Source organism: Petaurus breviceps, unplaced genomic scaffold, assembly GCF_028583685.1.
Source record: "Petaurus breviceps papuanus isolate PSGF00001 unplaced genomic scaffold, PetGlider_PUasm1.0 90845, whole genome shotgun sequence".
Lineage (NCBI taxonomy): Eukaryota > Metazoa > Chordata > Mammalia > Diprotodontia > Petauridae > Petaurus > Petaurus breviceps.
Window position 1 is genome coordinate 22,293,779 of NW_027187359.1, and position 16,752 is coordinate 22,310,530.

At 41.1% G+C, this 16,752-nt stretch overlaps 1 protein-coding gene and 1 long non-coding RNA gene across 4 annotated transcripts in view; one reads left to right on the plus strand and one right to left on the minus strand.

Annotated features, from left to right (window-relative positions):
• Positions 1–16,752, plus strand: part of CMIP (c-Maf inducing protein) — a 286,600-nt gene that overhangs the window by 225,148 nt on the left and 44,700 nt on the right. For all 3 annotated transcript variants that reach the window (XM_069072236.1, XM_069072235.1, XM_069072237.1), the window contains exons 4-7: positions 922–1,083; positions 6,432–6,473; positions 11,751–11,813; positions 14,221–14,301. In XM_069072236.1, the coding sequence (XP_068928337.1) occupies positions 922–1,083; positions 6,432–6,473; positions 11,751–11,813; positions 14,221–14,301 (348 nt within the window). The remainder of the gene's footprint in view (positions 1–921; positions 1,084–6,431; positions 6,474–11,750; positions 11,814–14,220; positions 14,302–16,752) is intronic.
• The window catches only part of LOC138149212 (uncharacterized), a 41,937-nt gene that overhangs the window by 18,973 nt on the left and 6,212 nt on the right, over positions 1–16,752 (minus strand). The window lies entirely within an intron of this gene.

Consider the following 16,752-nt stretch of genomic DNA (forward strand, 5'->3'; position numbering starts at 1 on the left):
AACTTGTCACTCCAGTTGGCTGTTAGTATTAAGACACTAAAATTAGGTTTCCCCCAAGGAGCAAAATGCATAATGAAGGAGTTAGGAAAGTTAGAATTGTTTCCCTGTCTCCAGAGCAAGCTCTGCTGGCGTGTATGGAAGATCTAGCTCTGAAAGAGAAAGGAGTTGGTCCCTGGATTACCCAGTAGTTTTCCAAGGGGTCAGTTTTTGTGCAGTCAGACTTTGAGGAACTTGGAGACTAATAGGGTATAGTGTGGCATAGAGACCATAGAGTACCAAGCCACTGCCCCACGATCCGCTTCTGGTTCATTGGATCAGGACAGTTCAACAGCTGAAGGAAGGTGAGGCTTTTCCTGTTTTGTGCATCAGGTGGTGGTGACAGTATGTGCCTTCTTCTCCAGAAGAGTGTGTGTGATGTTTTGGTCCAGTGTTCTAGACTAGTTCAGTAGTTCATTTTCTTAGGGCTTCATAATGCCATGCAGAAAATTTTACTGAGATTATCCTCTATAAGGATGAAGTTGAAATGGGGATAAGGGGAAGTGGTACCTTATAAACTCAAGGTAAAAACTCTTCTTTAGTCCATTCATATTTTCTCTCATAATAAGTTTAAATAATTATAATTTCAGAGGTAAATTTTCTATAAAGAACTAAATTTCACTACAAAGAATATCACTATTAAAAAATAACTGGAAGCATTGTTATTTAGTGGAACGAACGGCCTGGGAGCTAGTGTTTTAGTCTTAGCTCTACCATCGATCTTCCCTGCAAATTACTTCACCTCCTTGGGTTCTGTTTCCTCATTTATAAAATGAGGGGGATAGATTAGATGGTCTCTAAAGTAAATTCATTATAGCTCTTTCTCTGATTCTGTGATCATTTTCCAGTCTGCCACATCCTATATATCTTTTTTCCCCCAAACAGAAAAAGATTTACAAGTATAAGAAAGTCCTGAGCAATCCAAGTCGCTGGGAAGTCGTCTTGAAGGAGATCCGGACTCTGGTAGACATGGCCCTGACATCCCCACTGCAGGATGACTCCATCCACCAGGCTCCACTGGAGATAGTCTCCAAACTGCTCTCCGAGGTGAGGCTTTGCTCCTGGGTAGGGCATACTAACTATTTTTAACCTTATAAAGACATAGAAAACGTGGATATTTTTCTTCTTTTTCTTCTTTTACCCTCTGATGACCTCTAACTCTTTGCCCAAACAGTGGACAAGAAGTAAAAATCAAGCTGGACCCATTGTTGGTAACAAATTGCAAAAGATCATGTTGCCCAGAGAATTGCTTATAAAGTAGGAGTTAAAAAAATTTTTTTTTTAATCTTAGGCTCCCTTTAGCAGTCTGGTGAAACCTCTGGTGAACCTATTCTTAGAATAATGTTTGTTACCTAGATTCATAATTGGAAAAATTGCTAAATTTCAGTTATATGTTAGTGAAAATAATGGTGTAAAAGATGTAATCTTCTTTTCTTCATCCAAGTAAAGCAGCCTCCTGAAATCTATCCTTGGGATCCTTTCCTTTTTTTCTTGTAGGTTTTTTTTCTGTTGTTGACTGTATTGCAACCCAAGCTAGTCTTTTATTTACCTGGGTCTACCCAGGGTTAAGGAAATCACACAGGGAGTCTGAAGTCCTTGCTTTTGTGAGCAACTTGAGCTTAGAGGTTCTTTACATTATTTCAGTGCTATAACTACCCTCAGAGGGCCTGATAAACAGTGTAAGTAGGCACTATCTAGAAGGTACCCGTTTAGCTTAGGGGGTAAAGGAAAAGAGACCAAAAGACAGCCAGAGCTGGAATATACATCAGCCTTTGTCCGGGAGGCTGTGCTGGGCTAGAGGGTAGTGACTGGAGAATTTCGTGAGAGCGAAGTTTGTAATAGTCTCCATTGGCAGGTGTGTGTGTCTCTGTGTCTGTGTGTGTTGGTGTCTGTGTGCTGTGTATAACCAGCTTTGGCCAGTGGCTCAATGTCCTCAGTGATGCTAGCGTTAGTAAGTACCTAGTGGCTACAGCTTACACTTCCCTTTAGTAATTTCTGCTCTAAATCTCTTATTTGTACCTGCCTCTGGCAGCATGTAGCTTTTGTTGCCTCCTGATCAGGCAGAACTTTGCCAGTCAGTAAATCACAAGCATTTATTCAGCATTTACTATGTTCCAGGCATTGTGCTAAATACAGGGAATATAAAGAAGGTAAAACCACACCTGCCTTCAAAGAACTCAAAGTTTAATAGGGGAGATGTCATGTAAATAATTAGGCACATACAGACATATAGACAGAGTAGATAGAAGATAATCTCAGAGGGAATGTGCTAGCAATTGGAGCTAGGATAGAGTTGGGGGCAAGACTGGGAAAGGCCTCCTAATGATGGTATTGAAGTTATGTCTTCGTAAGGAGGCCAGAGAAATTAAAAGATGGAAGTGAGGAGAGAGGATTCCTTGGCCAGGGGAACTGCCAGGATAAACATATGGATATGAAATGGAGGCTATGAAATATTGTATGTGTGGAACAACAGATAGGCCAGTGTGACTAGGTCTTAGAGCATGTAGAAGAGATTCTAAAGGCAATATGAAGCCTACCAGATTTATTGAATTGGGGGTTGGGGAATAGACAAAACTATGCTTTAGAAAAATCGCTTTGGCATCTAAGCAGATGATGGATTGAAGTGAGAAGAGAGTTTGAGATAGGGAAGCCAATTAGAAGGCTAATGTAAGAGTCCTGGAGAGAATGGGAGCCTGAATTAGTGTGATAACTGTATAAATAGCAAAAAGAAGATGTATACTAGAGATGTGAGAGTAAAAACAACAAGATTTGACAATGAGTTGGGTATGTGAGTGCAAAGTCTAGGATGACACCAAGGTTGTGAACTTGGGTCCCTGGGAGAATGGCAGTGTCCTTGACAGCAATAGGGAAGTTTGGAGGAGGGGAAGGTTTGGGGTAAAAAGTAATGAGTTCTGTTTCCAGTGATAAATTGGAGTCAGCCTTCATATTTATCTAGCACCGGACTCTGGTCGACCACTGCTAACCAGCATTATGTCCTTGTATTCTAACTGATGGGCTCTTCTGAGGCTGTCCTGGTTGCCTGGTAGCTTACTTCCCCTGCTCAGTTGTTTGCCCTTCTAACATCCCCACACCATAGCTCACCCTTACTCCTGATTGTGTGACCACTTTCACACTACTGTATTTCCTTGCTATGCTCTGTGATTTTCTGCCTCTATGCCAGCTCTCTTCCGTGCCTGCCTGAATTGACCAAAGAACCCACAGCCCATTCAAAGCATGGTACCCATCCACCGAGTGGGCATGGTCCTCTTCCTCTGAATGAGAGTCGAGTGAGGGATGGTGAAGCCTTCTGACCTTCTTAGAAGAAGGGCAGGCATAAGGCAGAGAGAGGACCACGGGGCAGAATCTGATAGTTGGAAGGTCAGAAAGATGGTGAGGGCTGTGCACACAGATGAGGAGCACAGCAGGTGTTTGGAATATCAGGCAAGAAATTCTATGTTACTATGGCCGTTTGATAAACTACAGTGAAGGAGTGGCTTCTGATTTTACCAGGTCTCTACTAGTGTCTCTACTACACCTGTCTACTAGTGAGACATCCTATATGTGTGTATGCAAAACAGACAGACATCCAGAGAACCCCATATTTTTACCTCCTCCAAACTTGGTAGGATATTATTTCATTTTACTCCTTCTACCATGAATAGGCTACATGGTGTATGAGCCATTACCAAACCTGTCACAGGGAAGAAGGAAAAATGAAAGGGAAAAGAGGAGAAAGAGGCACAAAATTTTTCTGACATGAAAGAGGAGCATTTTGGGGGAAGTGAAACAACTTTATGCAACTTAGCATCTCCCATTTCCTTGTTGAAGAGAGAATGCCAAATCCCTGCGGTGACCAGTCCTTAGGGGGCTGGAAATTCAGGAGTTTTTCCTAATAGAATAGATAGTAAAGTACATTTTAAAACCTAAAAATGAAAGCTCTTTGACACAAGACATTTTTGACTGCAAAGAATTTAGGAAAGACATTTTACTGATGCTTTCTAACCTGCTGGTACTGATGGGAACAAAGGTGGTACTACCCACAACAGAGGAATGAATGAACAGATTCAGTTGTAAAGAAGGGCTATGATGTTTCATGTAGAATGGATGGGGATGACTCCACTCACATCAAAACTTCCTAGCACAGTAGAGAAGCTTAGAATGCAGGCCTGCTCATTAAATACTGTGCTTTGAACAGCACAGGCGTGGGGGGCAGATTCTGCTAGCAGAGTATAGTGCTGACACTTCCTTTTTGGGAGTAGGATTCACCAGCAGCAAACCAGGTTTGACTTTGCTCAGAAATATGAGCATGTCTGTGGTTGAGTTTCTGTGGCCTCAGTGAAGGCAATGTGGGCTCATCAGGTTTAGCTGCTCAGGGCCTCTGAGAACCATGGTAATGCGCCTCTAACCCCAGACAAACTTGGAGAATTGAGCTTTATTTGCTTCATGATACAGACATTGGCTCACAGTGTTAATATTAGAAATGTCAAGCCCAGACTATTAATGTCAGCTTCAATAGGAGACAATTCATGAGGTATAAGTTGAGGGTTTATGCATCCATCAGATAGGTTTCCATACAAGATTCCTGGTGAACTGGTTCCTTGGCAGGATCTGCAAAAGTTAAACATTTAGTGAACTTATTGGTTCCTGCTGACACCTGCAATGCAGGAGGAACTTATTGGGGGTTCATGGATAGTCCTCTTCCTTGGATCATAAGGAGAAATTAATTCATGTATTTTGCTTTTTCCTTTAAATTTCTATAAATATATATGTCTTATATAAGCCTCTTGAACGCAGTGAATTTTTAGTTTTTGCCTTTAGTTTTGCCTAGCACCTAGCAAAGTGTCCAGAACATGATAAACTTCATGAATGCTTGTTCAATTAAATTGAATTATTGTATCAGCTCTTTCTCACATATAGTGACAGAAAATTCCTGATAGCAAAAATCAGTTTTCTTCTAATGGTTTTGGTGTCATCTTCTCACTTTACTCTCCCTGCCTCACATTCTTTCCAGGACAAGCTGGCGGTACAGATAGGAGTGCTCTTGACTTCCCTGCCTTCAGAAGGGAAGACAAGTGCTTACCTATGAAACTCCCTTCCCTCACCCTGTTACCCTGATTCTAGGTTCTTTGGTCACCATTTGGAGTAAAACCTACTAGGGGGCTCATCTGGTTGAGGAATTTACTCTTCCGGTGCCTTTTCCCTACAGAACTGGAAAAGGAGAATCCACCTGAATATATATCACTTTGTGACCACCTTACAACTCTGCTTAAGAACTTGTTCAGTCCTGTTTAATAGGTGTAGTACCACTTTGTAGAATGGATGTCCAAATATGTCAGCTAAAAACTTTTTTCAGTAAGCATTTTATTCATTATTTTAAAGTCAGCAAAGGTCTAAAGCCAATTCTAATCTACTTTACAGAAAGTAGTTGTATGGAAAGTGCAGTCTTCAGAGTGACTACCAGATTCTAACATCAAAGACCTTCTATTCTTGTGAGATGTGAACAAATTTTTGGGGCGAGTGGTGGTGTTGGGGTTTTTTCTTTTGTTTTGTTATTAACTTGAAAGCAATAATCATCATTGCTTTGAATATCTTGGAAACCAACTTAGGTCTTGGTATCAATTAAAGTCCTACTTTGATGCCTCATCATGGCAGGAAGGTAACTACTAGGTTCTCAAATCATGATGGGAAGATAACTCCATGGTTCTCAAAGGCTGTGCTGGTAGAGTTCAAATTCTGGCAGGATGTACCAAAAATGGAAAGGCTTCAGGTATACCCATGGTGATGCACCATGTATCCATGGTTCAAAGACCAGTTTAGCTTAATTTCCAGAGGCTTGTTACCAGGTTGGTCATAGGGTAAGATAAATTGTTTAGCCACAGTGAATCTCAAAGACCATATATTAAGATGTGGAGGGAATACCTTCTTAGTCAGTTGAGGTGATAATCACATAGATGAAATCATAGATCCTTAAAAAGTATTTTAAGTAAGTAGTGTAAATTTAAAAAAAAGCTGTCCTCTTTATAAATGTCCCTGAATGAAGGCAGAAATATGGATTTCTGTAGTACCACACCAAAGAGAGTTTTCTCCGCCAGTCATATGTCCCTGGGCCTGTCGGAGAGCCATGTAAAACAGAAACTATTGGCTTAAAGCAAAGTAAAACTCTGCCTCAGTTGAACTGCAGAAGAAAATGGCAAACTACTCCAGTATCTTTGCCAAGAAAACTCCATAGGTCAGGCACGACTGAAAAACAACTTTACAGCAACAAAAGACTCCAAACCCCAAATCTTTAGCTTTCTTCTAAGCCTCCTTCATTCTCTTTTTCATATATTTATGTATTTATGAGTGATAAATGCAAAGTCTTCTAATCCTTTTTTCCCTCTTATTCAATCCTTTAGAATACCAACTTGACCACTCAAGAGCATGAAAACATTATTGTGGTAAGTGTATACTCTATCTCCTTTGGGTCTTGGTGAGCACTGGGGGCTCCCTGCTGATCAGTGTAAAAATATACTTCATTCTGGTTTCTTTGCTTTCTTATGGACAGAATTCCCCCCATCTTCCTTGGAACACACTTGAGTACGCTTGATTTCTTCTTGGATCTGTCTGAAGCCCCCAAAGATTCTAGTTGATGCATTTAGATTAGTCTTTTCCTGTTCTTGGACCCTCTTAAGGGAGACTGAGGTGTAGAGCAGGGCAGGGAAGGAGATGGCAAGGTTGATAACAATGGTTCAGTTGCAATCAAAGCAGTCAAAAGAAAGGCATTTTCTTTCTAGGAGGAGCAGCCAGTGAAAGGATTTTAATTGATCCATAAATAGAACCTAGATGTAATTGATGCTGGTTTCTTGAGTGAGGTAATAATTTATAGTACTTTACTATGATCTTAGAGGCTTGTTCTTTATGATTTTCTGGTACTTTACTGTGATGCTGTAGTCAGATATCTTTCTGGGTCATTTTAGATTATGAGATGTGCCTTTCATCAAGTAGGTGAATTGCACTGAACCCTAACAACTGGTATCAGGAAGCCAGTAGCAGCCCATATATGCTCTTAGATGACTCTCTGGGCCTGCTCACCAAAAGATTCAGCTCTTGCCTCTTCACCATTACCTTGACAAATCAAATGCAGCACAATGAGCCAGGGCTCCCCAGACCAGCTATATGCTGCAGTGCTTAGGAGGAATATCTGGGACCATCTACGCTTCTCCTAGCCAGCATACACTCATGCCTTACCATGCCCTGTCTGCCCTTTTCTACAAAGTCTTCCCTGGGGTTAGTTAGGAGAAATAGGTGTTACTAATCTTCATATTCCAGAGGCCCAATTTCTGGCACTTTTTTTTTTTCACCCATTTGACCTGGTAGATCAGGCTGTGGAAGGAGTATTAAATTTAGAGTTCAGAAGATGCGATTTTGGGGCGGCTAGGTGGCGCAGTGAATAGAGCACCGGCCCTGGAGTCAGGAGGACCTGAGTTCAAATCTGACCTTAGACACTTAACACAAAAAACTAGCCATGTGACCTGGGGCAAGTTACTTAACCCCAATTGCCCTACCTTCCCCCCTCCAAAAAAAAAATGTGATTTCAAATCCTGGCCCTGCCATTCACAAACTTCTTTGGGTTTCAGTTTTCCCATCTGTAAAATGACAGAGTTGTACCAGATGATCTAAAAGGCCTGTTCTACTTCTAAATCCTCTGATTTAACATATTTAAAATGCCAGAAATTTGTTAGATGTTGTTTGTTTGTTTTTTTTGTGCTGTCCAAATACCCACTTATTTTATGGGGAGTCTTGACTCTTGAAAAGTTGTGTTCAGGCTTTAGGTTTGTGACCTTGGAAGATTTGTGATGGGGAGAAATCCTATCAGTCCTGGCTCTTTTAGAAGGTCACATGTTAATTTTCTTCACAGACCTTCCATGAGTGAGGCATGACTGTTGCTTAGGATCTAGGCAGGAATTGACAGATGAGAGCTGGAATGTGGGGTGGGAATGGAAATCTAGCCCTAGGGCAGGAAAGGGGCACCATCCACAGTTTTGCTGTGGAACATTATCCCAACCTGCTTCCAGAGAGCTTTGATGATTTAGTTTGATCAAGTCCACAGGCCCCAGCTGAGGCCAGGTTGGGAATTAGCACCAGAAACTGCAGCAAAAATCAATAGCAATATCAGCAAGTCCAATTTTTCCCATTGTTTGGCTGCCTTGGGTTGTCTAGCAACAGAGAAGGAAGGTGACTTGAACTTTAAGGAAAGTTAGGCATTTGATAGAATCATAAATTCATGTGAGTTGGAAAGGACCTTAAGGCATAATACCCCTTTCCCCTCCCTTTATTTTGCAGAGGAAGAAAGTGAGGCCCAGAAGAGGAAAGTAATTTGCTCAACACATAAGTGGCATAGTCAGGAATTGAACCCTGGTTTCCTGATTCCCTGTCCAAGGTGTTTTCCACTATAACATATGTTCTATGTTATTCAGAGGTGCAAAGGGAAAAAAAAAAACTCTGCAAAGATTCCTCCTAAGTAAAACCAGTTTTAAAGACTCTGAAAATGAGCTCAGGCTCTTGCTACTTGTTGCCCCTGTGGTGGTCATTTTTCTGCCTTTCCCTACTTAAACTTATGTAAAAATGTTATGTAGTTATTGATTCTCAAAGAAAATGTGCCCATAGATTTCTGGTGCTATAGGAAATGATGAGAGGTTCTATTTTCTGTAGACATTCAGAAATCTACCCAAACTTTCTAACCCCCACCACCTTCAAAGTGCAAACCAGCCTGATCTCCGCTTCTCTTAGTTATATTGTAACTTCCTTGAAGGCAGAGACCCCATTCTTCAGTGTTTTTAGGCACCTGGTATTAAGAGGTGTATTATAGATTTGTCATTTCATTGATTTGATTGGTTCCCAGTTCTATATTGTGTCTCTTCTACCTAACAGTCATGAGAGAAAAAAGGAAAATGAGAATGAGGATATCCCTAATTTGAAAGACAGTGTTATAGAAGGATCCTGAGCAAGTTTTCATTTATTTCTATTCTTGGTATTGGAAATCCACAAGAAATAGGATCATAGATTTAGAGCTGGAAAGGATCTTAAAGGTCATGTCCAACCCCTCCTTATTTTATTGATGAGGAAATTAAGGACCAGAATGATTAAGTGAAACTTATCCAAGGTCACATAGCTTAGTAAGTGACAGAACCAGGATTCCAGCTGGGATCCTCTGACTCAAAATCCAGAGTTCTTTTTGCTGGAGCACAGCGCCTCTACATCATAATATGCCGTGCAGGATCTCCTTGAATGGTCATTTGGCAAGGCAGAGACCTTCTTGAGACCTGGGTGAGAGCCCTGATTCCACAACTAATTTACAATGTGATCTTGAACAAGTCAGTTCCACCTGGCTGAGTTTCCGAAATGGAGATGATTTGTGAAATGGTGATAATTCCTAACCTATTTCCTTCACAAGGTAGGTGTAAGAATCCAGAAAGGCAACACATTTACAGGGGATTTTTTTTAAAGAGCCTCACAAACATAAATTAGTATTGTTATAGAAGACCTTGTGATATTGAGATTATTCCCATGATGTCTGCATGCATGCAAGCATGCGTGTGCACACACACACACACAGCCTAATGCAAAACAAGATAGTTTCAGTCTCTAGCTGATATCTATCCTGAAGACTTTGAGCAATCACCTAACCTCCATCACAGTCTCAAAGCTACTGGCACAGTCTCAGTTTTGCGAGATACCATATGACAATAATAATTTGTTGTTTAAAGCTTCCTCACAAGCATCTTCCTAGCAATTACAGTTGTTAAAAGAGGAATGATTTCCTCACTGAACCCTATATAAGGCAGACAGACTAAGTATTATCCTCATTTACAGGTGAATAAATTAAGAATCAGGGAGTTACAGGTTATTGAAAATGTTACTGCTAGAAGGACCCTTAGAGATCATTAAATCTCTTCTTTATAAAGGTAAAGAGACTGTGGCACAGAACAGTTACCAGCACTGGAAAGAATACACAGCTAAAACCATCTACCTGGAGATGATTTCTTTTTCTTCTCAATCCCTAAAGCACTTTGACCCTTTACTTAAGATGCTTACCATATGATGTACCTGTTTTAGTTCATCTAACTGATTACAAGTTTCTTGAGGGTAGAGATTTCTCATTCAGCTTTGTATTCCTCACAGTACCTACCAATCAGACAATTAATAAATATTTATTAAGTATTTACTATGTGCTGGCCACTGTACTAAGCACCATGAATATAACAAGAGACCAAAGGCAGTGTCTACTCTGAAGGAGCTCACAATTTAATGATAACGCCTTGTACCAAGTAGCAAAGTCTCAGATATTTGTTGAATTTTAATCATTCAATCCAAATAAAATCTCATTATGATAAGCTTAAAAAAAAAAAGGAGTGAGTTTCCTTGGAATATAGTGAGTTTCCATCACTGGAGGTGATGAATCAGGATCTATTTGGCAATTTCAGGGATGTTTTTGAGGAGATTGCTGTTTTGGTAGAGGTTGGACTAGATGATCTTGGTGATCTCATCCAGCTCTGAAATTCCATGGTTCTATGATTTGTTGGTATATTATAGTTTATTTAGTATAATATATATAGATTCATCTTAATGTTTTCTTTACTCCTGAAATGCTAAATTCTTTTTTAGAATTTAGTTGAGCTGAAATCTGTATCTGAAACTTATATCCATTCATTACTCTAGTTCTGCCCCATAGGTTCAAGTAGAATAAATCTAACGCTTCTTCCACAAGTTATCCCTTCATATATTTAAAGATGTTGATCATGTCCCCAACCCTATCCCCTCTTACCAAACAGATTGCCTTCTTCTGGATATGTTATAAATTGTTAACTTCCCTTTTAAAATAAAATAGCTAGAACTGAATAACATACCACAAATGTAGTCAGAGCGAGGGGTGAATGCAGTGGAACCATCACTTCCCCCATTTTGAACATTTCTCCTCTCCTAGGGCAGCCCAAGATTGAGTTCTGTTGTTGTGTCGTTATTGTTGTTCTTCTTCTTCTTTTTGTGAGGGGTTGTTTTGTGGTGGGTGTTGCTATGTTATATTGTTGACTCATATGGAGCTTTCGGTCTGCTAAAACCCTAGGTCTTTTCTACTTGAACGATTTTATCTTCCCTAAACACCTCACAGACAAATATAGTTTTTAAAGTACTTACATATCCATTCTTTCATTAGTTTCTTATCACACCCTTGTGAGGTGGAGAGGGAAGGTATTATCACCTCAGTTTCACAGATAAGAATCTTGAGGTTGAGAGATATTAAATGATTTGATCAAGATCATACAGGTAGTAGATTGTATAGCTTGGACTAGAATCTATGTCTCCAAATCCTTAGTCCAGTGCTGTAAGATAGTGATGTCACACTCTCCCTAATGGGCCACTTATGGACTTAGAAAGCCACAGATTAGCGTTATATTTTATTATATTTTTATTTGCTTTGTTAGACATTTCCCAGTTACATTTTAATCTTGTTGGGTTATACTTAAGGTCTCTCCCTTCCCCCCCCACCAGTGAAGTTTGACACTTGCTTTAAGATAACTCAGTGTGATAATTAGCCTTGTGCCTCAAAATGCAGGGACAGGGTTCTTTTTCCACCCATCCATTGCCAGAGGACCATATTTTCTCTCAGAAGAAAACTGCTATTCCATCTGCATTCCTGTTGAGGGGTCAAACTGAAATATCTGTTCATTATTTTTCAGGCAATTGCTCCTTTGCTGGAAAACAATCACCCCCCACCTGACCTCTGTGAATTTTTCTGCAAGGTACCAGAAAAAAACTCAATTTCTGAAATCTTTCTGTTTCTGTTTGGAAGCTTCCTATGCCTTACATACGGCATACACACATCACATGTTGAAGTATCTAAGTAGCCTTGGGCATCATGTACATTATCCTAAACATGGAATTTACTCAGGAAGCATGCACTGGATGAATGAGTGAATGAATGAGGCCCCTTTCTCAGTGATTATAGTCAGCTTTCGTTACACAGAGTCAGAGATGGCAAACCCAAACAGACTGGCCAGTATTATGTTTGGCTTTGGACTCCCTTGCATATCTGTTGGGAGATGGCAGAAAGATCTTTTGGCAAGCAGAGCAGACTTCTTTATGAAACTGGGTTCCAATTATTGATAAAAGGAATTTGACTTTTTGAGTGCAAACTAGCCAGAGCTTATAAGCAAGCAGGCTTCAGGGGAACTATCAGGGCTTACTTTTTTTTTTTTCATATATAATCTACATACACATAAGCAGAAGTTGACTTGTGATAGCTACTCATAATGCCCTAGAGCCTTATATCGCTTAACAAAATGCAGTCCCTGTTCCATACATGGAAGTCTGGTCTTGAAACCCTAGTGAGATAGATAGCCCTTAAAGGACCCCAGTACATACAGTAGAAGGACACTGTGATGACCAAAGTGCTGCCATTGTGGCTCAGGTCTCTTGTGTTGGGGGAAGGTATAATGTGGAGTAAGGGCAGGGAAGGGGTTCGGGGGTGACGGGGTTTGTTCTTTTGCTTCATTATAGATGTGGAAATTTTGAATGGTAAAGGAAGGTCATTTGTTTTATAGGGAAGTAAGTGGCTTCCAGGAAAGTATTTTTTAGATAGTGACTTTGAGTCTTCTATCTCAGTTGTCACTATTGTGCCTTCTTCACAGGCAAGACTCTTTCTGCAGGGTCTTGTGCATTAGTGTTACAGAGCACAGGAATAGCTAAGAACACTAGCTTTGTATGACATATGCTGTCATCACACAGCCACTTGTATGTTTGTGTGTGTGCATTATACGGAGCATGCAAACATGGGGACGTGTATGCCTGATTGTGCATATACATACGTGGATATGCCTGAGTATGTGTATGGTTGTCTATATTTGTGTCTGTGTGCATATGTATGCTTGAGTGCACATTTCTAAGTACACAGAAACTTGTTACAGGGTCTCTAGTTGCTTTTTATTATGCTAGTTCAAAGGCTGGCGAACTACAGCCCATGGGCCAATGACCCCTGCTCTAGTTTCATAATTTAGCCCAGACTGAAAACTCAACAGGCTGGCAGTGTCAAAGGCAAACCTAGAATATTTTGTAGATTGAGTCCTTGGTAAGGGGGCAGGGTTGGGGGGAGAAGGCAGGGAGACAGCTTTGGCTCTTCAGTAGTTGTGATACTGCAAAGAAGGGTCAGTCGCCAGAAAGTAGCTTCAAGTGACTTAGTCTGGTTCTTTCTTAAAAGTCAGTTCGGGGCGGCTAGGTGGTGCAGTGAATAGAGCACCGGCCCTAGAGTCAGGAGAACCTGGGTTCAAATCCAACCTTAGACATTTAGCTGTGTGACCTTGGGCAAGTCACTTAACCCCAGTTGCCCTCCAAAAAGCAAAAAAAGAAAAAAAAAGTCAGCTCAGCTCACCATTCATATAAGCTAAACTTAAATTAGTGTTACTTTCTCCTGCAAGACTGTAAAGGGGAATGGATACTACATATGAACCCCCTTCTCTTCTTATTTCTTCTTCATTTCACATGCAAGTAGACATTAAAATAGGAATTCACTTCTAATACTTGGAGAGAAAGAGTTCATTCTCAGCCCCAACACCCAGCTATATGCGTGGGGCATGCTTCTTTGGCCTTTGACTCTTCGACCATGTTTCTCTCACTTTTCAGAATGAGGCATGAGAGAAGTACGAGGACATAGTCTCATTTTCCTTTTTGGAGCTAAAGGTGGAATGAGTGAGGGTTCAGTTTTGGGAAGATGGAAGAGAAGAGAGAGGGACACAATCCTGCACAGAGTGTATAGGAGCACATCTGCTTCCTAAGATAAAGTCACTTTCTCCCAGCATGGTGAATTTTCCCCAAACCACCCTGCTTAACTGTTCATTGGGGAAGAATATTTAAAGGGATTATATGGGTATTAGTGGATCTTTAGCAGCCAGCCTAGTCCCCTCAAAGTCATGGCCAGACTTTGACTAGGAGACAAAGAGGGATGCATATAACACCTCACATCCAATGTTCTTCTCCAGGCTACTTTCCTTGAAGCCAAAGTGGGGTCTGGGATATGGGCACAGTGGTCTCATTATTTTAATCCATCCCCTGTTGGATATTAATGACTTTCTCTTTGTCATGAGTACAAGGGGTGCCAGGTTGCTCTTAATTATTAGGAGCTCTTCTGATCTGTGCTTAACTGTTTTCCTACAGCACTGCAGAGAACGCCCTCGGTCCATGGTGGTCATAGAAGTGTTCACACCGGTGGTACAGAGAATCCTCAAACACAACATGGTAAGTTCCTCTTAGGTTAATGGGAGATATAGGCTGCTGGTTGCTCCTGTAGGTGATGCTTGCTATCCCTAACCTTGATTGGGGATGTCCTGCCTGTCCTGATCTCCTTATACAACTCTTGGCAATAGGCTGAGAGCTTAGTCTTTAAAAAAAGAATCACATTACCCTCATTAGAACAACCATTTGAAAAAGCTCATCACCTTTTCAGGCAAAACCAAAACAGTAATAGAATTGGCCCACCATTAGGTCATGCATATTGAAGTTCACTTAATACTATTCTGTAGTTGGAAATTGAGTAGATAGGCACCTTTTTGTCCTTATTTTGCAAACACAGTATTATTTCCTTTGAGATAGAAATTCCTGTTATGGGACTAATAAGATTGCCTGAAGGTTGCTAGTTAGATTATTTTAGGAAGCAGGTGTATGTCATGATGAAAGTGAACCTCCTAGGTAGGTAGGTATCTTTTCCAAAGGTCTCCTTTATACTCCTCTTTTACCCTTCATCTGATTTTTTGTGGTGGTGGTAAGGGACAGGCAAAGGGATGGAAGAATAAAATGGATGAGTTCTGGTCTTATGTTACTTTAATGGAAGCCATTCTTTTTGTGACCTTTGCTTCTAGCTAGGCTTACCCTTAGGTACCCCAGTTTTCCTGAGCACCATCCTGGGTCCAATCTATACTTGAATTCATGGTTGGCTTCTCTTTGCCTCATAGAATTACAGACTTAGAATTGGAAGGAACCCTAGAGGTTATGCAGTCCAACCTTCCACCCAATTCGGAAATTCTGTTGCTTCCCTGACATTTGCCCTCTCTTTCTGCAATTCCAGGGACAGGGAGCTCCCTGTCTTTTGAGGCCACACTTCCCATTCTTGAACTGTTCCCATTTAGGCCTTCTATTATAGCCTTTACCCATTGCTTTGAGCTCTGACCTTTAGCCTAAATCCTCTTTCACATGATAAATATATTCATATACTGGAAGATATCTATTCTGCACTAAACCCATTTTCCCCCCTCACTTAGTTACCAGTACCAAGTTTCTTTTCCCAGCCCTGAATATCCTCACTTCATTCAATAGATCCTTACTTGGCATAGTTTCCAACCCCCCCCCCCCCCCACCATCCTGTTTGCCCTTTTCCTGGAGATATTCCATTTTGTCAATATCCTTTCCAAAACATGTTGCCCAGAACCTAACACAATACTCTAAATGTGTTCTAGCAAGGGCAGAAAACATCAAGGTCTAGGGAGTGGCTCTCACTACACATTAGACTTCTATTAATGTAGCCCAAGATTGTATTAATTGTCTTTGACTGTTGTGTTGCTGTTGGCTCATTGAACTGTTGTTCATTTAAGCCCCATGGATCTTTTTACCCAAAAGACTTTTATCCTATTTGATAACTTCACTGCCAACCCTCTCCTCACATTTTATTTTTTTGCTTCCTCAAGTGTCTGGTGACCTCACTATTCATTTTCTTCACTATAGCCATCTTCCAGATCAGCACCCCCTACTCCATAGTTCTTTGGCCTAATGTCTCCCCTTTTTTTATTTTTGCTTTTTGGAGGGCAATTGGGGTTAAGTGACTTGCCCAAAGTCACACGGCTAGTTTCTGTGTTGTGTCTGAGGCCGGATTTGAACTCAGGTCCTCCTGACTCCAGGGTTGGTGCTCTATTCACTGTGCCACCTAGCCGCCCCCCTAATGTCTCCCTTTCAAAACTTAGCTCCTTTATGTCCCATTTCCTCAAGTAATAAATCCACTTTGGTCTTTCCCCAGGCCATTGAAACAGAAATCCCTAGTGTCAGAGAGAATCCAAATGGAAAGAGTAAAAGTTCTGTAGTCAACACACCTATCATAAGATTCTAGGAAGCTAGCATGCAGGGCAAGTGAGAGCCTAGGAGCCAGTACTGATAGGCTTTTGAAGACCTAGAGGCTATCACTACCCCTGCTTACATGCTGTTGGGGGTTGATCAGTAATAGCATCTTCCCTGGCACTTCCACTGGATGCCACTATCTCCCATCTGTGGTAGTTAAGGAAACCAGTACCTAGTAGATGCATTTAGGGAGACCTTAGGGATAGGCAGTGATGAAGCGGGCCTCTTGCTGCCCATTCTTCACCAGAGCACAGGTCAGCAGCAGGGCCAGGGTTCTCTTTGGGCGTGGCTGACATGGGCATACCTTTGTGAATAGGCAAAGAGCTGTCTGTAATCTCTTTAAAGATCAAACAGCCCAATTTGGGAGGGAACCCTGTACAAGACCAAAATTCATAGCTACCTGGAAACTGAATTTTGAGGCCAGAAAGAATGGAAACAAGGATTTGCTTTCTGTTTGTGAGGGGAAGAACCAGGCAGGTTGTTTTATTACGTTCACCTTTTCTTACCGCTGGGTAAGACGCATCTAGTGCGAGCAAGAACACTGAATGGCCAAAGCAGAAAGTGAAGCTATGTTTGTCTAAGAAT